The 23095-nt window shown below is 52.5% G+C and overlaps 1 protein-coding gene across 3 annotated transcripts in view; it reads left to right on the plus strand.

The window, feature by feature from the left end:
* The first annotated feature begins 4269 nt into the window (after positions 1-4269).
* GALNT16 (polypeptide N-acetylgalactosaminyltransferase 16) overlaps positions 4270-23095 on the plus strand; it is a 93997-nt gene continuing 75171 nt past the window's right edge. The window contains exons 1-2 of one of the 3 annotated variants that reach the window (XM_032344596.1): positions 4270-4468; positions 4829-5117. In XM_032344596.1, the coding sequence (XP_032200487.1) occupies positions 4941-5117 (177 nt within the window). In that variant the 5' untranslated portion in view covers positions 4270-4468; positions 4829-4940. Of the gene's footprint in view, positions 4479-4728; positions 5118-23095 lie in introns of those variants that run through there. The other 2 variants (XM_032344595.1, XM_032344594.1) reach the window with 2 other exon arrangements.

The raw sequence follows: 23095 nt of genomic DNA on the forward strand, positions 1-23095 counted from the left end.
CCCTCCCTTCCAGCAACAACTACTTAATGAGCTCGTACTATGTGTGGCTATATGCCAAGCTGTTCTAAGTGCTGGGGAGACCATGGGGAACAAACACAAGTACTCCTGGCCTCGTGGAGCTTAGGGAGAGGGAGAAGCAGGCTCTCCATTGAGCAGGGAGCCCGATAGGGGGCTTGATCCCAGGACCCTGGGACATGACCGGAGCCGAAGGCAGATGCTCAATGACCGAGCCACCCAGGCACCCCTTGGAGTTCCTTTCAAAGAGCCAGGTCCTCTCCTTGATGGTTTATAAAGAACTTAGCTTAGAAATAATATTCCCTTAGGTGGTGCCTTCAGTGCAGCTCGCTGGCTGTGGGGATTGTGCCACTGATCCCCCAGTGGGGGCTGAGGGACTCCTACAGGCACCAGCCCCTTTGTCTGTGCAAGGGAGAGGGTCTGGTTCCCCCTTCCTCACAGGGTCATTGTGAGTATTCTGAGATCTTGCTTTGGCACAGTGCCTGTTGCCTGGTAACATACGCTCTGTTCACCATGTCTTCCTCCTTTGCTGCTTAGAGCAGACATGGTGGTCTAACAAGTCCCCCTCACCCACTGTCCAGGTCCCTGCTGCAGCTGCAGACAGGGCAAGAGGCTTCCAAGCTGACCGAGTTGCAAGGGTAATGGGTGTACTGGCAAGAATGGACACCCAGCAGTAGCTGGGGTCCCACATGCTGCCTCTCCCCAGCCCCCTCCAGACTGCTCAACACAGACTGTGGAGACACAGGCAGCCATGCCCCGATGTGGCAGGATAGTTACCTTGTTGGGCCTGTCCAGGGTCTGTTCTCCTTCCCAGCCCTGGTGAACATTCCCCTGCATGTGCCCTGGGCAGGCCTTTCTAGAGCCCCATAGCCAGGAGCCAGCAGCAGTGCCTGTGAGAGGCGCGCGGTGGGGTGGGGGTCTGGGATGGGGATGGTTACCAGCACTGGAGTTTCCATGCCTTATTTCCTACCTTTCACAACAGTGCTGTCAGTTAAGAACTGTCAATGCCCCTTATAGGTGAAGAAACTGAGGGTAAGAATTCACCCAAGCCACTCTCCTAATAAGGGACAGAACCAGCATTTGAATGCGGGTTGTCCAAGTCCAGAGCCAGGGTCTCGCCTGAACTCCGCAGCCTTTCGGGATCCCCTCTGTGATCTACCCACACATCAAAAGCACGGGGACAGAGAGCTCCCTGGGGCCTCTGGGAGCACAGGGAGCACTTCACTTTGCCCAGTTGAGGCTCCTGAGTGCTGGCTTTGACAGCTTTAAAAGAGAAGAACCATGCGGAGAGCGGTGCCACATTTTGGAAGAAAATACCCAAGGAACCAGCGGTCCTAAAAGGCACAGTCGGAGGGACCTTGGAGGTCGTCTCCCCGCATCCCTCATTTTCCAGAGGAGAAAATGGAGGCCCCCGTGGGGAGGGGAGGGCCCTGCGTGCAGAACTTCTGACCACCCTGCAGACTGCCCAGTGTGCTTGGAAGCCCTGTACTGGTGCCCAGACACCAGCAGGGGGAACAGACTCGAATCCAGCCCCGCCTCCTCCTTGCTGGGTGGCTCTCGGCCGCCGCCACCACCACCAAGAGTATCCCCAAGTCCAGGTCTGCAGGTTGCGGGGCTTCAGAGATCGCGGATGTGGGGAGCCTGCTCAGCACCTGGCCCCTGCTGGGTACCTAGTGAACCTCAGCTATTATTACCACCCTGGTTCAGTGAGTTCCGGGCAGTACCAAGTCTCTTAGGCGTCGCTTTGCTTCTCTGGTTCCACGGGACTCCATTCCTAGGACCAGAGAGGAAACAACGCCCCCTGACGCCACTGATCACTGAGATCCATCTCGGGGAGGGCTGAGCTTCAGCCCTGTACCTAGTTAGGATTCAAAGCCCTTGGGCTGTAGCTGAGGTGGCAGCCCCAACTTCCCAATGTGCCTGTGGCTCCAGGCCCATTGCTTAACCTCTGCCTAGGTCAGATTTCTGTCAGCCAAATGGGCATGGTAGTGACCTGCCTCCTTACCCCCTACCCCGCCATGGGAAGTTTACTGTGTCCATCTGAGGGAGGGATGGCTGTGAAGTCTAACGTCATTCAGAGAGGCTATGTCCCTGTGGGGTTTTTCTCGTGGTGGTGACATGGGGATGTGTGGGGGTGGGGCAGAGAGCCTTCTCTTCCAGACAGAGCTACCAGGGAGTGACAATGGAGACAGAAGTATAGCATCCTCACCACGGAACCCTGGGGAGTAAGAGGTGAGACTTGTGGAAATCCTGCCGAATTCCACCTCTTCCTTCCCTCCCTCCCCTCATACAGCCCTCCTTCTAGAGCCACCAGAAACCCCATCGGCCTGATTGCAGTTTCTAGCTTCATCCCCCATGCCTAGGCGTGAGTTTGGAGCTTCTCACTAGGGGCTTTGGATCCCACGCCCTCTCACCCGGTTTTCTCAAGACTAAAGGTAATTAGGCACAGGCCAGGCTGGGCTGAGGGAAGCGGCCAGTGGCAACGGAGGGCCATCCTCCAAGTCTTTCCACTCTGCTGACCCGAGAGCCTGTGTGGAAGTGGGGGCACGAGGAGGGCAGTTCCCTTACATTTTCTTATGGTTTGGAAATGCCCGTGGGGCTTGACTCTTAGGCAGCAAGCTTGTCCTGGCTTCCCACAGAGGGCATGACCCCTGGATCAGCCTCATGATTCCTGGGGAAACCAGGAATGGCTTGGCCTGACAGTTGGTTTTTCTCTATGGAGATGAATCCTGGCCCCTCTAGCTGTCTAATTAAACTTCCCAGGCAAGAGACACCCAGGAGAGCAAGGCTGGCCCACGGCTCCGGGGCCAGTGGCATCTCCACAGCATTTCCTGTTGTTCTCGACCACCACCTGCTTCGGGCCTCGGATTCCCTGCTAGTCTTTGTGAGACCCTCTTTGTACACTCTTTCCAGGGTCCTCTTCTCGGTGTGGCTGTTTCTGGACTTGACGTCCCCTCACGGTCTTGTTCGGAGTGAGGAAGAGGGTACTGCAGTAGCGACCATGATCCTTCTGCAGCAAGGACTCATTAGGCTTTTCTTTCTTCATTTTCCTTCATTCCAACAGAAACAGAATGAGCCTCTCTTACACGCATGGTTCAGTCCTGCATGCTGGAGAAACGGGGGGAAATGAGTACTGCTGATGGCAGTGGTTGGGGAAGACATGGGCTGTGACCTCACCTTTGCCTGAGTCCTGAGGCTGCTTCATTTAGAGTCAGGGACCTAATGTGGGCCAGGACCCTCTGTGAGAGCCAGTGTCCAGTAGCACCAGCAAGAAGCAAACTCCGTGCTAACTCTGCCCACGTCCAGGGACCAGCCTGCCCAAAGTGAACTCCCAAGTCCCTTCCAGCATTCTGGGCCCCAGCAATACCGGGCGGCTCTTTTTTCTGGAATACATCAAGCACTGCCATCCTCTGGACCTCACTACTCCGGCATCCAATACCTTGCGCTGTCCTGCCTCTTAAGAATTTATTCAGGGCGCCTGGGTGGCTCAGTGGGTTAAATCCTCTCCCTTTGGCTCAGGTCATGATCCCAGGGTCCTGGGATCGAACCCCGCATCGGGCTCCCCCCCCCACCCCCGCCGCCTGCCTCTCTGCCTACTGTGATCTCTGTCTGTCAAATAAATAAATAAATAAATAAATAAATAATCTTTAAGAATTTATTCAAAGGTTTATCCACCTTCTGTGAGAAGCCTCCCCTAAGACTACCTTGTAATGCATTATTCCTTCCTTTGTAATCCCTGCTCAGTTTATGGGACATTTACCCACTTCGAGTCTGCTCTGTGCTGGACACTGTGTGGAGCCCACCTTGCCTTCTGCTCTGAACACAAGCCGTTCACATCGGATTCTCAGTGCCTCCGGGGCTGGGGCCAAATCTCTGTGATTTCTGTGTCTGTGTCTCACCACCGTGTTTTGCACTCTGTGAAAGTGCAAACGGAGAGATGGCTTCTAGACTGGGCTCTGCCCACTAATTAGTCGTGTGGCCTCGGGCCAATCTTCCAGCCTCTCTGGTCTCCTTTCTCCCTGACAAATAGCTGTGATGATACCCATGGTTGTTCAGGGGACAGTGAAAGGTCTGGAGAGAAGACTCCTGAAAGCTGGGAGCCCCAGGCCGGTGAAAGATATGGGGGTAGTTGTACCCCCATCCTTCCACCGGCGGCGGCGGCGAAGCCGAGTCTCAAACCCTCCGCTCTCTTCGAATGTCAAGTGCACCAGCTTCCAATCCCTCCTCGGGGCGGGCCTTTGGGCGGCTGGGAATCCTAGGCTGCGGAGGATTCCGGGGCAAACTCCAGACTCTCCTCCCGCCCAGCCGTCCCTTCCCGAGGCCTCGCAGAACACACCTTAAACCCGGCGCCAGAGCGCAGTTGCAAGCGCAGCCCAGAACCGCAGCTTCGCGGCGCGGGCCCGGGCCGGGGTCGCGCATCTCCAGCGGTGACTCAGGGCCGCTCCGGCCGGGGGTGCGTGGAGGTAGGCGGGACCCACCAGGGCCGCGCGGGGGCAGGCGCCGGGCGCTCGGTCGCTGAGCTGTGGGAGCAGAGGCTGGCTCTGGCCCGTCGCCATTCCACCGCGGGCGTCTGGCTCGCGGGGCCTTGCTCCAGCGCCGCTTCGCACCCGCCGTGCTCCTCTACCCGTGCGCCGCGGCCGGGGCAACCGGCGGGGGCTGGAGCGCGGGGCGGGCTCTGCGCGCGAATGAATGGGCGCCCGGGGGACGCGCGCGCTCGGGGCTGAAGGGCATTAGGACCGTGAGGATCGCTCCGCGCTCCTGTCTCTCCCTATCACCCCCCACCCCCCACCTCTCTCCCTTTTCTGCTCTGCAGGACTGAGCAGCCAGGCGCGAGCGAAAACAAACAGCTGGGGCTGCGAGCGCCCCCACCCCGGCCCCGAGAGCAACCGGCCCGGGCCCCCACTCGGGGCGCCCGCCCGCCCACCATGAGGAAGATCCGCGCCAATGCCATCGCCATCCTGACCGTAGCCTGGATCCTGGGCACTTTCTACTACTTATGGCAGGACAACCGAGCCCACGCAGCATCCTCCGGAGGCCGGGGCGCGCAGAGGGCCGGCGGGAGGCCAGAGCAGCTCCGCGAGGACCGCACCATCCCGCTCATTGTGAGTACGCCCTGCGCGCCGGGCGGCCGGCCGGGGAGCCGCGGCGCGCGTCCTTAGCCCCGCGCGGCTGCAGAGGGCGCGGGGCAGGGGGCTGCGTGCCCGCCGCGCCCTGCCGGCTTTGTATATGTTGGAGCATTCCTGTCCGTTGTTATGGCAACCTCTGTCGGGCCAGCCGGGCCGGGGCGCACGGATGGAGGGAGGGTGACAGCGGATGGGGGCTGGGAGAAAGTGCTGCAAGTTTGGTGGGCCCGGCGAACGCGCGCGACTGGGAACGTGGCTCTCTCAACACTGCGCGGGCGGAGCCAGGGGCTGGGGGTCGGGGGCCGGGGACAGTCCGCACCTCGCCCGCCCCAGGAAGGCAGCTGGACCTTGCGCGTAGCGAGCCAGCAGTGGGAACCTCGCGCGGCTGAGCGCGTAGGAGGCGGTGCGCAGCCCCTCTCTAGTCTCCGGGGGGCAAAGGACGTGGGGTGGGGGCGTAGGGTAAGGCAGGGTCGCTAGGGGCTGCGCCGGGCTTTGCGCCCCCTTTTCGGCTCGGATCAACTTGAACTTGCTTCTCTCGCATGGAGGACTCGAGTTCCCACTGCACCCGCGGCGTTCTCTGGGTCCGGGAAAGGTCTCTCTTCCTGTATGCGCCCTTCACCCCAACACGAGGATCCAGCACGACTGGCGAGCTGCCAGTGTGTGCGCTAGGGCTGGGAGATTCCCTCTCTCGCGGTCAACTCCGCGATGCGCCAGTGGGGAAACAAAGGTGGCGGAGCACGGCGGGGGCCTCCGCGACGTTGCCGGGGCCCTAGGCGCTCCGGGGACTTGGGCTGGGGCGTGCGGGGCCCCCGCCGCCCTGCAGGGGGCGTTGCTGTCGCCGCCTCCGCCGGGGCCCCGGGTGACAGCCCTGTGTGGCAGGGGCACCTGTTGAGGCGTGAGGCTCTGGGACGCGCGGAGAGGCGCGGTCGGGGGACCGCGTTCTTTCGACAGGAGCCGGTGGTGGGCGAGAGCCTCGGGCGACCCTCGGAACAAGATGCTGCGCTGGGGCAGCTCTGCCAGAAGAGGACCAGGAGGAGGGAGAGCAAAGTGTGGGGCCAAGGGGGGAGAGTAGAGCTGGGTGGCCATTCTGATGGAAAAGATCTGGGCCTGGGGAGGGAGGAGTGCGAAGCTCCTCTGGGAGGGGAGATGCAGGTTCAGGAGGTCGAAGGCTTGTGTGGAGTAGAATCTGGGATATTTCTTCAAAGGCAGCTGAGCCCCAGGAATATGGTGGAGGCGGGTGTCAATGTGGAAATGTTCACATATTCCCAACCTGCCCCAGATGCCGTGTCTTGTCAACCCTCACCCCGACTCTCCCCACCTCTGGAAGACGTAAAAAAAAAACCTGCAGGGGAACCGTATTTCCTAGCTTTGCCTCTGGAGACCTTGGGGTTTATGGGTTTTCCCCAGCCCCCCTCCCCCAACTCCCAGATCCCTGTCCAGCTGAACTCTGTGGGTGAGCCTGATTAGGTGGCGTGTTCCCTTCTGAGCCAGGGTCCCTGTCACTAGGAACTGTTTCCAGAGCACTTGAGGATGTTTGGACGGAAAGGCTGATGAGCATAAATCCTCCAGTGTAAAGACTCCAGGGTATTGGGATCTGGGCAGACTGACAGAGTGGAGTGGGAACTGGCCAAACCAGTAGTGGCCCCAGACCTGCAGGGAGCTTGTGCAGGACCCATCGGAGAGACCCTGTTCTTACACCCTGAGAGGGCCAGCCTGGGTCTCAGAGTACGGGGCTTGGATCGGCCGGGGAGAGGCAGGCTGGCCAGATGTTCTGTCCTTTGCTCTGGTGACGCTCTGGTGACGTGTGGGGAAGAGGGTCTGAGCTGGAGCAGGAGGGGGGAGGGGAGAATGGAAGGGAGAGAGGAAGGGGAAGGGAAGGAAGAGAGCCCAGGGAAACTGTCGGTGGGAGCGGAGCTGGAGTATGGGTCTCCTCACAATTGTCTCTCCTTCAGAATCCTGACCTTGCTCTTGGACCTATCCTCACTCCTCCTTGCCCTCCCAGAGCTGCCAGGAGGGCCGCTCAGACCATGAGCCCTGGAACGGTGGGGGGGGGGGGCGTGGGGGGGCGCGGGCTCTGCTGGAGGCCCCCGCCGAGTTTTGAGGGGAGGAAATTAGAGGTCGTGAGGGGGCACCCATGAACAACCTCCGGCCCTCTGCTTGTTCCCATGGGGTTCGACTTGCTGCAGATTGGAGCAGGGCTGTGAACTGGAAGCTAAGTTTAAAGTGTGAAGGATTATCAAGAAGATCCTGGGATCCAGGGAGTGGAGGTGCAGGAAGAGAGGGAGAGTGGGAGTTTGGGGGAATGAGCCACAGCCCCTTGTCCGGCCACCATGGGCCCTGGCCAGCGCTCTCTCTGTTCTTCAGTTTTAGCTCTGTTCTGCTGCGTAGACATTGGTCCCCAGTCACACACCTCCCTGGACACAGCCTTGCATTGTCTTCCTATCTTCCAAGGTATTTCACTTCAGGAGGGTTATTAGTCATATAGGCTGTCACGCAGGGACTATGCTGGAAGCTTCTTACATCTCCATATTGATGCACACAGCCAGACTTAATAAGTACTTGTTAGGCGAATGAAGTAGGATTTCTGCCCGTCTCTGGGAGCAGCCAAGCTTCACCGCCCCCCCCCCAGGTCCCCCATCCTAGTGTTTTTGTTCCTGGCTCCAACCTGAGCATAACTAAGGAGGTAGGGGAATGCGTGTTCATCTCCCCTGGGGGCTGAACCCTATGTCCTGCCTAAAAGAGGCAGGTGCCTCTGAGGGTTGCTTTCTCCCGGAACGCTGTGGTGAACCTCTCACTGGTCTCCCTGCCCTTCTAAAACATGTCTCTGTCTAGTTGGGCCAGGACGCTGCATGTGGGTTTTCAAATTCTTAGGGAATGATGTGGCCAGCGCTGCTGACAGAGGCTGAGAAAATTCAGACAAGCGTCATCATCACTCCCCTGGGGAATTGGAGAGCAGAGCTGGGAAAGGGAGGGTCTGCCTAAGAGCCTGGGCCAGGGGGGGCAGCTCTGCCTTCACAATGTCTGGGCTATTCGAAGCCGGCCAAGTTGCTTCCAGACCTTGGAGGCGCTGTTTGGCATTGCGGGGTGTCGGCATAGCAACCGTATGGCCCGGATTTCTCAGGGAGGTCCTGATTTTTAATATTCTGTCCTGCTGTCAGCCCATGTGTCACAAATTTTGATGTGAAAAATTGGTTATGGAATGTGTAAAACTACAGGGAGATACTGACTCCGTCCCTAAGTGGCTGCTGACGATGTGGCAGGACTCGTGATTTTTCCATGCCGTTTTTTCTGAGCAAGGCAGTGGATTTGGGGAAATCCACTTGAATCTACATTGATGCATGCTGGCCCTGGACAGCCGCTAAAACAGGCGGCTGAGCAGACACGGCCGGCCTTCGGTCCTCAGACCTCGCAGTCGGGAAGAACATTTGTGATTGGTTTGGCACCCAGGTTTTCCATATGCTAGTTCTCTAAGAGGCATGGGTGGGATGCTAAGGTGCTACACGGAATTTCACTTTGCAGGCATATTTTTAAAAGACTGTCCATTACGAATATTTTCAGGAAAGGGGTACTCATTTGCAACATTGCCTGTTTGGAACCGTGAAAGTCTTGGGCACGAGGTTTTTTTGTTTTGTTTTTTGTTTTTTGGGTGTTTTTTTTTTTGAGATTTTATTTATTTATTTGACGGAGCTAAAGAGCACAAGTAGGCAGAGCAGCAGGCAGAGGGAGAGGGAGAAGCAGACTTCTCTCGACAAGCAGGGAACCGGATGTGGGACTCAATCCCAGGACCCTGGGATCATGACCTGAGCGGATGGCAGACACTTAGTCAGCTGAGCCACCCAGGCGCCCCAGGCACAAGTTTTCTTATCCTCCAATTCGAATCCTGCTGATGATTACGGACAAAATATTTATATCTCTAGACCTTGGTTATTTTATGTCAAATGGGGGTTAAATGATTTCTAAGGTTTGTTGATCCTTAGACAAGCTCATGAGAGCTTCATTTCTAGAAGCAAATAAATTGGCTTCAAGAGAATTTTCCTGAGGCGCGTTGTGAGGTTTATTGCTTGTGGAGGGACAGGTCCCTGTCAGGATGAGGTCCTGCAGTGACCCCCAAGGCCTCGAAGGGATCCCTGCTCACCGAGCAGGAGGGGACATGGGTGACGGACAGCTTTCCTAGTGCTGTGCCCTGAGAGTGGAGGCTTCAACAAGATCTTGATGGGTTCATATTTTATTTATCATGTGTGCATTTCGGAACTGTGGAATAAGGTTTGCCTAAAAGACAGAAAATGATTTTATATTTCCTTTGTCTAGGTGCCACGCACAAGACAGAGGATGGGGAGGGAGATGCATGTTCACCGGTACCTCCCCTTGCCGAAGGGCTCAGATTGGGAAGCACCTGGTCTCCTGTCACTTGGGTCCCAGCCTGGGTCATGCTGAGACCTTCCTGTAGGACTTGGGGACAGAACAGAGGCACCAATACTGGTAAGGGCCTGAGAGCCCAAGAGTCACCTCCCTGGGAGGCCTGAGGCCCGAGGTCCCAGGATTCTAAGGTGCTGCTCACTCTTCAGATGGGCGCCAAATTTCTGTGCAGTAGCAGTAGTTCCCGCACTGGCTGCTCCAGGCCTTGGGCCTGGCTTTCTTCTCTGGTAGTCGAGTTTACCAGTTCTGGGAGCAGAGGAAGCCATTGGGTCTGGAAATGCCATTTCAGGAGATGTGGAGGGGCGCAGGCTAATCAGACAATTTCCTGGGTGCACTCTCAGACGGTGTGCAACGGCTCTGGAAATGGCCTGCAGGGCCTTGGTGTCTCTCCTCTAAATGGACACTTCTCTTTGGTCCCTACCTGTCTGGCCTCTGTCAAGGCCGTTACCTCTGTGTGATATTTATGGAGGCTATGTTCGTTGGCTACTTCTATGGTAGATGTCTCACAAACTTCAACCTCTCGGATTCCCCTCAACAACCTGACGAGGTAGGTGCCATTATCAGGTCCAGCTGACATATGAGTAAACCGTGGCTTACTTATCCACAATCAGGCAAGTAGGAAGTGCCTTTAGAACGAGGTGTTTCTGCCTGTGAGGCCCAAGCTATGTCTTCTTTCCCCTGAAGCATCTTTAGGGCAAGACCAAGGCTGATGCCCCAGCGTCTCTTTCCTGGAGTACTTAGATCCGCGTTGTGTTGACTCCAGAAACATTTGGTGGGGGAAGAAACGCAAAAACCATTGAGAACAAGATGTTAGCAGTAGAAAAGTAGGATTATGGGTAATCCCCCCATCCGTCTTTTGGCTTTTTCAACATTTTTTTTAAGTAGGCTCCATGCCCAAGGTGGGACTTGAACTCACAACCACGAGACCTGAGCTGAGATCAAGAGTCAGACGCTTAACTGACTGAGCCATCCAGGTGCCCCTCAACATTTTTTTTTTTTAAAGATTTATTTATTTATTTGAGAGAGAATGAGAGGAAAGAGAGAGTGTGGTAGGGGGCAAAGGAAGAGGAAGGGAGAAACCCAAGCAGACTGTGTGCTGAATGCAGACCCCGACGCGGGGCTTGATACTACGACCCTGAGATCAGACCTGAGCTGAAACCAAGAGTCGGGTGCTTTAACTGACTGCACCCCCCAGGTGCTCCTTGACGTTTTTGTTTTTTTGTTTTTTTTAAAGATTTTATTTATTTATTTGACAGACAGAGATCACAAGTAGGCAGAGAGGCAAACAGAGAGAGAGGAGGAAGCAGGCTCCCCGCTGAGCAGAGAGCCCGATGTGGGACTCGATCCCAGGACCCTGGGGTCATGACCTGAGCCGAAGGCAGAGGCTTTAACCCACTGAGCCACCCAGTGGCCCCACTTTGACGTTTTTTATAATAAACATCTTTTAACATTATAATGACAAAGCCCTTTGGGATAATTATTTTTAAATGTATTCAGTGTTGAATAAAATCACTCTCGACTCCTCGATGGAAGTAAACTTCTTAACCACATCTCACACTTCTGACTCCCCCATCAGTGCTCAGCATTGAGCCAATGGAAAAGGCAAGAGGTTTATGTGACTTATTCCGTAAGGCGTGAAGGAATAGAACTGGGGTGAGTGGATAGAAGTTGCAGTGAGAGAGGACAACAGTCACTGAACCACCCATCTCTGGAACAGTCCAAAGGATGACCAGGGTTTCTCTTCACACCCCCTGTCAACAGGTCAGCAGTTTCTTCACAGCAGTTGCCCGGGATAAGAAAAGTCTTGCTGTCTGTCCATCTCCTAAGATGTCAGGCAGCTCTGTGATGGGGTTTGAAATAGGGTTCAGTTCTAACAGCACAAGGGACCTGGCGCTGTAGGGAGCAGGGCTGGCTGAGAACACAGAGGCCAGGCCAGGGAGGAGGATGATTGAAAGACCCGTAATGGTCGGCCACTGTGCTGTCCCCTCCCTGTTCCTTTCGAACCACCAAGCAGGCAAGCATTGCGGGGCGAGGTTGGTTGGAGGCAAAGCCATGAAACAGCAAACGTATTTAGTGTCTTTCGTGCTCCTCAGAATGAGGTCCACAAAGCTTTCCTGCCCGACTGAAGCCAGGCCTGCCCATCTCCCCGACACCCTGAATTTCAGCTACACCTTAGAACAGTATCTGGCTGGAGACAGTGTGACCACCCACAGGATTTTTGTGAACATATCGGAATAGGTAGGAGTGGCAGCCTGGAGGATTTTGGAACTCAGGGGGCAAATGGGAGAACGCTTTTCGATTATACTCCCTAGGCAAGATAAGGCTCAGGCCACATTTGGGAAGACATGGAGACAAGTCTGTCCCAGGGAGAGCCTTTCAACTCTTCTGGACCCATTAGGAAGAGCTTCAGGTGTGGTTTAAGGGCCCCAGTGTCTCTTTCCTGCCATTCCATGAAGTGAGGTGTGGCTCAATGTACATTAGGAATAGCATGTCCCAGGGCTCAGGGGTGGGTGACATCTCTTGACACGCTCAGAGTGTGACACCTGCCATTAGAGGCCCTTGAAGGGTCAGGACCTGGCAGAACAGAGTGGCCTGAGATGGAAACAGGTGTTGGCCACAGGGGAATGAAAGTGTGAGGGGATGGAGAGATGATGTGGAATGAAAACCAAGTGACCCACTTCTAGGCCCCCAAGGGGTGACGTTTTCTTAGGTGCGTCACCTCCCCTCTCTGAGCCTTAGTCCCCTCATCGGTCAGATGAGGATTGAACTATAGGACCTGTGAGGCGCCTTTCAACTCAAACCATCTTTAGCTTTGTTGACCTACTTCTGAAGAAGTGAGGTGGCCCCAAACCAGGGCTCAAGGTCTGCTAGTGCCTAGATGAAAGAGAATAAGGCCATAAGGTGAGGTGTACAAAGAGCCAGACCATTCATGTGCAGAAGAGCATGAAACCTTCAAGGTTTCATAAGGAATCAGCTGGACCTACTCCGCCCCTGTTCTCTTCCCTTCGAACGCTGTCTGATGGAGCTGCCCAGCTCCCTCTCTGCTATACTAGAAGCCTGCGGTATTTGTGTGTCTGGGGTTGCTCACAGACACACATGCAGGGGTGTCTGTGGGTGGACTTCAGACATCTGGGCCATCTGGGGAGACCAAAAAGAAAGCCCAAAGACCCCCGAACAGAGAATGGATAGTCCTGCGTCCTTGCACTTGACTCAGAAGACAGGAGTGGTCATTGCCCTTAGGCCCCAACCTGGAAATGAACATCATAAAAATCAGTTTAAGGAGATCAGGAGGTTGGCCATCTCCTGGTAGCCTTTCGCTTTTCTGGGGTTACAAATCCAGCAGATTAGAAGAAGTGAGATGAGAGAATTGCTAGGAGCTGCGGCTACACCGAGAAGGGACGACAGTTGACAACAAAGGAACCAACCAGGAAAGGCCATAGGAGTTTGGAGAAGTCCCCCTCTTCCTGAACACACACACACTGGTCAGAGTGCTGATGGCATCATTATTCCTTCTCTTGACAATTATTTGTCGAACACTTACTATGTGTCAGGACTGTTCCAGGCTCTGGAGATAACAAACTGGGTAAAAGGTCCTGGTCTTGACAAGCTCGCATCCTAGTCTGGGAGAGACAGACCATAAACAGATAAAGATACAATGCATTAGGTGTGGAGTGGGGGGCAATACCATGAAATAAATACCATGAACATAAAATAAAGCCACAAAAGGGGACAGAGAGACGAGAGAAGGATGGTCAGGAGAGGCCTCTCAGATAAGATGGTGTTTGAGCTGTGGCATGAAGGGAAAGAGAGCCATACGGGCATCTAGCGGGAGAATGTTCCAGAGGGCCAAGGCCCAGGGCACCATCTCTGCAGGGTGTGTGCCCGGGGCACTTGGCTGGGGCAGGCTCAGCAAGGGTATAAGTGGCCCAAGGTGGAAGTCTGGGTCATTAGGCCCGTAGGCTGTGGGGAGGAGGCTCAGGAACATGTCCCTGAGTCATCAGGAAGTGATAAATTACACCCAGTGTACAGGCTGGGTACGTCAGCGGACTGTCATTCCGTTCAGAACATCTTCCAGAAATGTGATCAAATATAATGGGAAGTGTTGATTCTTAAAGAGGTAACTAAGTTCTTCGAAAAACAGTCTATGGCTGGAACACTTCATTTCCTTATAAAGTGAGATCAATGAGGTACTTGTGTGTGTTGCATCTCCGTCTCTCTCTCTCTCTCTCTCTCTCTCTCTCTCTCTCTCTCTCTCTCGGCTGGTGAGGGGGAATAGAGGGTGCTGGTGCCTGAAGAGATTTAAAAGACAAAAGATAATGGGGCCCTTGTTGAAATACTGGAGTGAGGCAGGGGAGGGGAGGGCTCTGTCTCGGGAGGGAGAGTTCTGTGTGGGAAGAATTCCTCCATAGGGTGGTACCTGGTCGAGTGCCCCTTTGTTTCCTCATCTGCTTCACTGCATTCTCCTCAGGTGCATTTGGGACCCCAGAAAGGATGTTTTCTGGCAATGAAGGAACTTGGAAGTCTTGTCCTTGTGTACAAGCAGGTTCCCTTTCCGTACCGGCAGAACCCCGAAGGCGGAAGTATCTGGGGCCTTCCCTCAGACATGGCATGGGCCCCCAAGGCCTGGCAGGATCAAGGACCCCACATGACTTTTTATCAGGCAGGCAGTGGAAGAAAGGGGCTGCTTTCAGGGGCAAGACCACTCTGCCTAGGCCTGTCTGAGACTGTGTCCACTGACGTCCAGGTGGCTTCCCCAGTGCCCTGGTGGCTGGTATGATAAGGCTTCATGTGTCCCCGGACAGCCGCCAGCGCTGTCTCTGTAGTTCAGGTCACACACCCTCAATTCCAGACTGCTGTCAGTCATGCCCTTTCAGTGGCTGCTTTTCAGAGTTCACATTTTCATCCCTTTATCTTCTCCCAGCAGCACTGGCTTTTCGCTTCTTTCAACCAACTGTTGGGGAGTACTTCTGACATTCCAAGGTCTTTCATCTCAAGGGGGTCTGGCCCAGGGAGGCCACAGCCAGAAGGGACACATGTTGCCAAGTTGTCAAGTCTTCAGTCGGTTTTGAGGGGTGGAGGGTAGCTTTTGGCACCTCGCACGTCTCTGACCAGATTCTTTGCTTAGAAACGAGCTTTTCATCTCCAAGTGAAGTTCCTCCTCGCAGGGTTGGAAGGGGGAAGAGGCTGAGGGGAGTAGGAGAGGTTGGGGGCGGTATCCAAGGGTTTGGGGTAGAGACTTGCCTGAGGCTCAGGGAGAAAGAAGATGTGATCCATTAGTGATGTCTGAGCTGGTGTTGATGGCTTAAAGGAGTCAAGTAGTAGGATTGAGCCAGAGCCCCCAGATAGTTCACCAGACCTGAGGCCAGAGGGAGAATGGGAACCCAGGGAGAGAGCACACACACTGCAGGGACCAGGGAAGATGATGGAGGACTTTTGGGAGCCATAAGCCAAAAGGGATGTGCCAAGTAGAGCCTGGTCACAGGGGATCTGGTGGAGGGTGGCCCCTGTCCCTGGGTAGCCAGAGCACTGCGTGGTCCAGATGTGCACTGACCACTACGTGACCACAGCCACATGTGGCTACTGAGCGCTTGACGTGTGGCTGGTACAACAGGGGGAACTGAGTTTTAATTTTATTTAATTTTAATTAATTTAAAGTGGAAAAGCAAACACTCATTTCAGTTATTGGGCAACTTTTAGGAGTGTTTGGAAGAACTGAAGTTTGTGGAATCTACATTTTGAACTGTAAAGTTTATGAACTGTCAATATGGAGAAAGTATTTCCAGCAAAAATTTAGTGTCTCAGTTGAAATGTGCTGTAAATGTGACATACACTGAATTTCAAAAGGCTGAGTACAAGGAAAGGATTTGAAAATATTGACTACATTTTGAAATGATAATATTCGGATGTATTGGGCTAAATGAGATACACTATTAAAATCATTTTTACCTGTTTCTTTTTACCTTTTTAATGTGGTTACTAGAAATATGTAAATTCTGCGTGGCTAGCATTCTATTTCTTTGGGCTGAGCTGGTCCTTACACGTGTTGACACGCCCTCTCTAAAGTGCTAGGAGGTTGTCAGCAGAAGGTTTTACGTCAAGTGAAGAATGTAACTACATTCCCAATTTACCTTGACTTCGGGGTAAGTTCTTTCTGGTCCTGCTGCTGCAGAGTCTGGCTCCTAACGCCCCGTCATCTATGGGCACGGGACACCTCCCAGCATGGGCCTTCGTCCTCATACCATCATTAAAGCCAAGGCCAGTGTTTTCTTTCAGCCTCTTCTCTTTTCAAAATCCCTTCTAAGCTCTCGCTGTGATGAAAATGGGTTTTGGGTAGGAGGGGTCGGAGCAAGGGAAGCAGGGAGCCTTTTACTCCCTTGGAAAGTAGAGGGATTAGTTCCAGTCTGTTGCTTTCGGTGTTTCGTCTTTATCCTGTTAGAGCCAGAATGATAAATAGGTCTCGGCTCCACGGCCAGCCCAGAACCTGTGGAAGAGGCCGCCCGCAGCCCCGCGGGGAGAAGGCTGCTGAGGCTACCTCGGGACTGAGTGGGAAAGAGGCGGCTGATTAGCCATGTCTGTAAACGGCACGGACTGGGACTGTAGAACACGTGCTTTGTGTATCTTGATTCTGCCTGATGAGGTTGTCTTCTTAGAATTTTCCTCCACTTTAAAGACCTGCGACGTGTTTTAAGAAGTTGGCCACTTAGAAGAAGTGGGGATGAGGCTTGCGCTGAGTTAGATGTGCAGAGGGGAAGCGGATCATCTCAGCTGATCAGAACCCTAACCAAAGAGATGTGACAAGAGCTTTAAAACGCTTGTTCACTGACTCAGAAGAGGTGTGTTGGCGCTTGTCTGGGACCAGTCTACTGGCAGGATAAAGACAGATCTGTAAACCCAAGCAGAAGGGTAGACACCTGGAGGGGCTGGGAGAAGAGAAGAGGCTTGGTTCTTTTTCCTTTTTTCCATATCTTCCCTCCCTTAAAAGTGGGCTCTGAACTGGAGAACATCTGCTTCTTGGTGCCACATTTCTGGTTATGGCTTTGTTTGAGATGCAGAATGAGAGTGGCCAGGAGCACAGCTCCTGGAGCCATGTTCCAGCTCGGCCACTTACTGCAACTTATTTAAACATGCTGTGCCTCAGTTTCCCTATATGTAAAGTGGAGATACCAGAAGTCCCCATTGCAGATGGTTCCCATGAAGATTAAATGAGTTAATCCCCATAAGGTGTTTGGAATCATGCCTGGAGCGTAATAAGTGCTACACCAGCATTGGCATACAAGTTAGTAACGATGATCTAAATTATCATCATTTGTTAGCTTGTGTATTACTTATTTAAAGCTGTGTAACAAATCACCCTAAAACTGAATGGCAGAAAGCTGCACAAATCATTTAGTCTCTCTCTTTTATGGGGTGAGGTATCTAGAAGTGGCTTGGCTCCGGGTTTCTCAGTGAGGTTGTAGCCAGACGGGAGCTGGGGCTGCAGTCACCCAAGGGAGCAAGAGCGACTCTCTCACGTGGCTGGCCGGCTGGTGCTGGCTGTTGGCTGGGGGCCTCCGTCCTTCTCCATGTGCGTCTCTCCACATCTGTTGGAGTGTTTTCATGGTGTGGGGGCTGGCTCCTCCTATAGCAAGGATCCAGGAGACCAAGGCGGGTATTGCAAAGACTTCTTGACCTAACCTGGGAAGTCACATAAGCAAAGGAGTGATGTGATCAGAGTTACATTTGGAGAGACCTCTGTGGCTGTTGCTTGGAGAAGAGACAGGGGAAGTACAAGGGCAGAAGCACTTTCCGACTGCCTGGTAAGTGGTAGAAGCCTACCAGCTGGGTTTCATATACTTTCCCCTTTATCCATCATAGCAGGCCTATGGCCCGAGTATTACTATTCCCATTTTACAGACAGGGAGCCTGACTCAGATTGCGCAGGTTACCTGCCAACAGAGCCAAGTTACCCGGCGTTGCCTGGCACCAAAGCCTGGGGAGACACAAGACGTCTTAGGATGACCCCCTCGTGATGCTGTGGCTTATAAGGGAAAACACTTTGTGAAGGATCTTAATTCCTCTATTTCTCCAAGTCAGGATAAGGAACCTGAGAAAGCCAGACAGGGGAGGAACAGGGCCCTGGTGATCTCGGCACCTGCCAGAGCTGGTGGGGGGGTGGTGTAGATCAAAGGGCTGGGGCAAGGTTTGGAGGATTGTATGGACCAAAAGGGGTGGGCTGGGGTGAGACCCCTATACTTGGCTTAGTCTTTCCAAATTAGCAAAACTTTTGAGGTCAGGGAAGCCTTAGCGTTACGTGAGCCCTAGAGATCTCCACGCAGAGGGATCAGGCCTACCCACCTGCCAGGTGGCAGCAGTAAAATAAATGAACTAGACCAATATATATCTGTGCAAATGAGCTTAAAAACATGATGTTAGGAGCGCCTGGGTGCCTTAGTGGGTTAAGCGTCTGCCTTCGGCTCAGGTCATGGTCTCAGGGTCCTGGGATCAAGCCCCGCATCAGACTCTCTACTCAGCAGGGAGCCTGCTTCCCGCTCTTCCTCCGTCTGCCTCTCTGCCTACTTGTAATCTCTATCTCTCTGTCAAATAAATAAATAAAATCTCTTAAAACAAAACAAAACAAAAAACAAACAAAAAAACTCCATGATGTTAAGGATGCCTGGGTGGCTCAGTTTGTTAAGTGTCCAACTCTTGATTTTGACTCAGATCATGATCTTGGGGTGGCAGGATCGCCCCGTGCCAGGCTCCACACTGGTCATGAAGCCTGCTTACGATTCTCTCTCCCCCTCTCCCTCTGCCCTTCCCTTCCTGGGCATGCACTCTCTCTCCCTCTAAAAACAAAACAAAAAACCCCACACGATGTTAGAGAGGGGATTGCAGATGATTTTGTATACTTTTATGCAAATTAGAGTAATACAGTTGTGCTGTTGTTCCCGGATGTAGGTGAGTGTGTGTGCATCTATCTGTCAAAGTGTAACAATGGACTAAAGAGGTGAAGCAGCACACTTAGAGCAAAGAGTGTTCCTGGGGAGAGGCGGAGGAGGGGACCAACAGGGAGTTTGATTTTATCCGCAATGTTTTATATCACTTGTTTTTGAAAAGAGAGGCTTGAAGCCAATCTGACAAAAATGTTAGTAAATTGTTAATTCTGGTAGCTGTGCAGGTGATTCCTAGTCTTTGTACTTTTTAGAATTAAAAAACAAAAACCAAAACCCAAAACCTGAAGTCTAAACACATTTTAGAAGGCAGGGAAAGGAAGAGTGGATGCCCCAAGGTTGCTGGGTCTCAGCTGCATGGAGATGGAGAAGGAGGGTAGCGGAGGGAGCGTTGAAGGCAAGATTCCTGCCCCCTAGCCCCCCAGAAAGCCTGTCACCCACGCAACACTGTTTTCACTTGCCTGGAGAACTGCAAAACGATTCTAGATTCTCAGTTCTCAGGGCTTAGGCATGTCTTCTGCACCTGAAGATCAGCCGAGGAGGGGCTGGCATTGGAGGTAGTGGTGCTGGAGAGAGCATTCCCTCCAACAAAGTCCCAAGAGTTGGGGGTGGAGGGGTCCGGGGGGAAGGAAGGGTGAGGGAGGGGGAGCCCAGGCAAGCAAAACTGAGAGCCAGAGCCTGGGAGTTCCATCTGTGAAAGGACATGAATAGTAAAAATGGGTTCTTCACTTCTTTTGGGTTGAGGGGATGACAAAGTCTTGTGAGACAGATCAAGGTATGAGGTTTCTGTCTATTCTCTTTTCTCTCTTTAGACACCACATGTTTAATATACAAAAGACAAGAATTCGAGAAGGAGACGAAAATCACTCCAAATCCCATGATTGGGCTTACTATTACTAACATTTTGGTGAATAATCAATTCAGATCCTTTTTGGTGGATTTTTTTATGATTTATTTATTTATTTGACAGAGAAAGACACAGCGAGAGAGGAAACACAAGCAGGGGGAGTGGGAGAAGGAGAAGCAGGCTTCCCGATGCGGGGCTCGATCCTAGGACCCTGGGATCATGACCTGAACTGAAGGCAGACACTTAACAACTGAGCCACCCAGGTGCCCCATTTGTGGATTTTTAAAAATGAAATCGTATGGGACACCTGGGTGGCTCAGTCAGTTAAGCGTCTGCCTTCCGCTCAGGTAATAGTGTTGGGGTCCTGGGACCGAGCCCGTGTCTTGAGCCTGCTTCTCCCTCTCCATCTCTGCTTATGCTCTCTGTCTCTCTCTCTCTCAAATAAATAAATAAAATCTTAAAAAAAAAAAAAAAAGAGATCGTATATTTTATGCTGTTTTGTAACTGTTTTTTTTCAGTTAGCACTGTATCATGAACACTTTCTCTGTCATAGTCTTCTTCCTAATTTTTTTTTATGGCTGCCTAGATTTTGATTGGGTGAATATTTATAGATTATATAATCACAATTCATGGACACCAGAGATTAGGTTAGATTGGATAATATGAAATTGTTGATTTTAGGTAAAAAATGGCCAACTATTGGCAGTTTCAAATGATTCAACCAAATACATTTTCTAGTTTTTCATTTTTATGAACAACACAGCAATGAACATCTTTATGGGTGCACCTTTACGCATAGCCTCAATTAGTTCCTGAGATAGAATCCTGGCAATGGAATTGTTGAGCAAAATATCAAACATTCTACTAAAGACAGATCGGATAGGACTGGGATTAGGGAGAGGTGAGTGGGGTGAGTGGTTTAAGTCAGGGCCAGATCTGTCCATATCTCAAATGTTAGTTTTTGCTTATTCTGGATCTTTTGCAGTAATTATAATTTTTTTTAAAATTTCTTTTAAAATATCTATCTTGGGGGCGCCTGGGTGGCTCAGTGGGTTAAAGCCTCTGCCTTCAGCTCAGGTCATGATCCCAGGGTCCTGGGATCGAGCCCCGCATCAGGCTCTCTGCTCAGCAGGGAGCCTGCTTCCTCCTCTCTCTCTGCCTGCCTCTCTGCCTACTTGTGATCTCTGTCTGTCAAATAAATAAATAAAATCTTTTATAAAGTATTTTTTTTTAAAGATTTTATTTATTTTTCAGAGAGAGAGAGGGGGAGAGAGCAAGCACAGGCAGACAGATCGGCAGGCAGAGGCAGAGGGAGAAGCAGGCTCCCCGCCGAGCAAGGAGCCCGATGTGGGACTCGATCCCAGGACGCCGGGATCATGACCTGAGCCGAAGGCAGCTGCTCAACCAACTGAGCCACCCAAAAAAAATCTATCTTGGGGCACTTGGCTGGCTCAGTTGGTACCCCTACAATTTTTTTTTTTTTTTTTTTGGTAGGCTCCATGCCCAGCATGGAGCCCAATCTGGGACTTGAACTCACAACCCTGAGATCAGGACCTGAGATCAAGGGTAGGGTGTTTAACCAACTGAGCCGCCCAAAATAAAATCTTAAAAAAAAGATAAAATATCTATCTTCGGGGGCACCTGGTGCCCCTCTATGAATGAGTATTAAAAAAAAAAGAGAAATGATGGGGCGCCTGGGTGGCTCAGTGGGTTAAAGCCTCTGCCTCCAGCTCAGGTCATGATCCCAGGGTCCTGGGATCGAGCCCCACATCAGGCTCCAGAGAGCCTGCTTCCCCTTCTCTCTCTGCCCACCTCTCTACCTACTTGTGATTTCTCTCTCTGTCAAATAAATAAATAAAATCTTTAAAAAATATATCTATCTTGATCCCGAGTTTGTTTAGCGTCCCCTTACATTTCACACCCTTCATGAGTACCTCGCTGCCTCCCCCTGCTCTGGCCCCAGATAGCAGTAGTGTTTCCCCTGTGGCATCGTCATCATGAGTGAGGCTTGTAAACTTCTCAAAACAGTGTCAGTGTGCTCAATCAGCATGTTTATCTCCTTTCAGAAAACATGTGTCGTCGAGCGTATGACAAGTGCTAAGATCGAAGTTGGGTTGCCAGGGTGCGTTAGGTTCCTGCCCTCAAGCTGCTTAGGAGTGTAAGGGAGCCCAGAGAGGTGGGGAGCGGGCTGGATGCCATTGCGGGACAGGAGCTGGATACAGCAAAATCTTTGCCTCGTACAGCGAGGGGTGATGATGTGGGTTTAGTCTTTCATCTGGGCACATTCTGGTTGCCCATGGAGTGAAAGGGACATGAGGCAGGAGGTGCGTCCTGAGCCAACATGCGGCGTGGGAAGCCTAGTTCCAAGTCCTTCTGTTAGTAAGGTTGTAGTCTGCAACGGGAGGAAAACCAGGCGGAGAATGAGCCTCAGTGGCGGTGGAGAGACACTGGGATACCGGGGTTCTGCCCTGAGCCCCATATCTGTCTGTTCCGAAGTCACACTGACTATGGGAAGGCCAGGCTCCTGCGGTCCGCTCACCCTCCCGGGGGCGCCTCCTTCCTTGGGTCATAGATAATGGTGACGTGGATGCCAAAGGTTGATTTCTTCTTTTTCTTCTGATTCTCTTATTTTTAATCATGGCGTAATATACATAACATGAACTTTACATATTAACCATTTTTAAGGGTCCACGGTGACATTGGGTAGCATGAACACTCACAGGTTGTGCATCCATCACGGCCGTCCATCTCCAGAACTTTTTCATCATCCCATCCTCAAACTCTGTCCCCTTGAAACATGAACTCCCCGACCTCTCCTTCCCCACCATTCTACCTTCTTCTCTGTGAATGTGCCAATTTTAGGTGCCTCCTGTAAGTGCAATCATGCGGTCCTTGTCTTTTTGTGACGGGCTTGTTTCACTGAGCATCATGACCTTGAGGTTCATCCGTGTTGTAGCCCTTGTCAGAATTTCCTGCCCTTTGGAGGCTGAATAGTATTTCATCATACACATATACCACATTTAGCTTCTCCATTCATTCATGAATGGATACTTGGGTTGTTTCTGCCTTTTGGCTGCTGTGAATAATGCAGTCGGGAACGTGTGTGTGTAAATATCTGTTTGAGACCCTGCTTTCAATTCCCGGGGGTATATTCCATAAAATGGCATTACTGGATCATATGATAATTCCATTTTTAATATTTTGGGGAACTACCATCCTGTTTTTCTATTCTGATTATTTTTGCCAGATCGGTCAGCTGAGGCACCCAGCACAGGCCTGACACACTCACAGTGCCTTGTGAGTGTGCAGTGGACACTGGTTGCCAGGATGAGGCTCTAGAGATGGAGTAACTCACCCAAGGCCCCATAGCTAGAGGTGGGGGAGAGGGGCCAGAACACACTGGAACCCTGGGGCCAACCCCAGAGGCCAAAGTCTATCTCCAGTCTGCACCTGCTGTGTGAGAAGGCCTGGCTCTCCTTGGTTCTTGGAGAAGCCTCATCCTCCCTACTCCCCCTTCCCTCCCCTGGGAATAGAAGCTGAAGACATAGCCCTTAGGGAGCCCCCAAGCTTCAGAGCCATCAGTTGCAAAAGTTGCCAGTGACAGTCGTGACTTTCAGGAGAAGAAAGGGGCAGACGGGTCCAGTTTCGGTCACCAGAGTTCAGGAGGAAACCTCAGCTTCGGCAGCTCAGGGCAAGTGAAAACGGGGCGCATTCGCCACATGCCCACAGCATGTCCTGAGCACCAGGACGGCTGCTGCTGTGTG

Source organism: Mustela erminea, chromosome 5 (genome assembly GCF_009829155.1).
Source record: "Mustela erminea isolate mMusErm1 chromosome 5, mMusErm1.Pri, whole genome shotgun sequence".
NCBI lineage: Eukaryota > Metazoa > Chordata > Mammalia > Carnivora > Mustelidae > Mustela > Mustela erminea.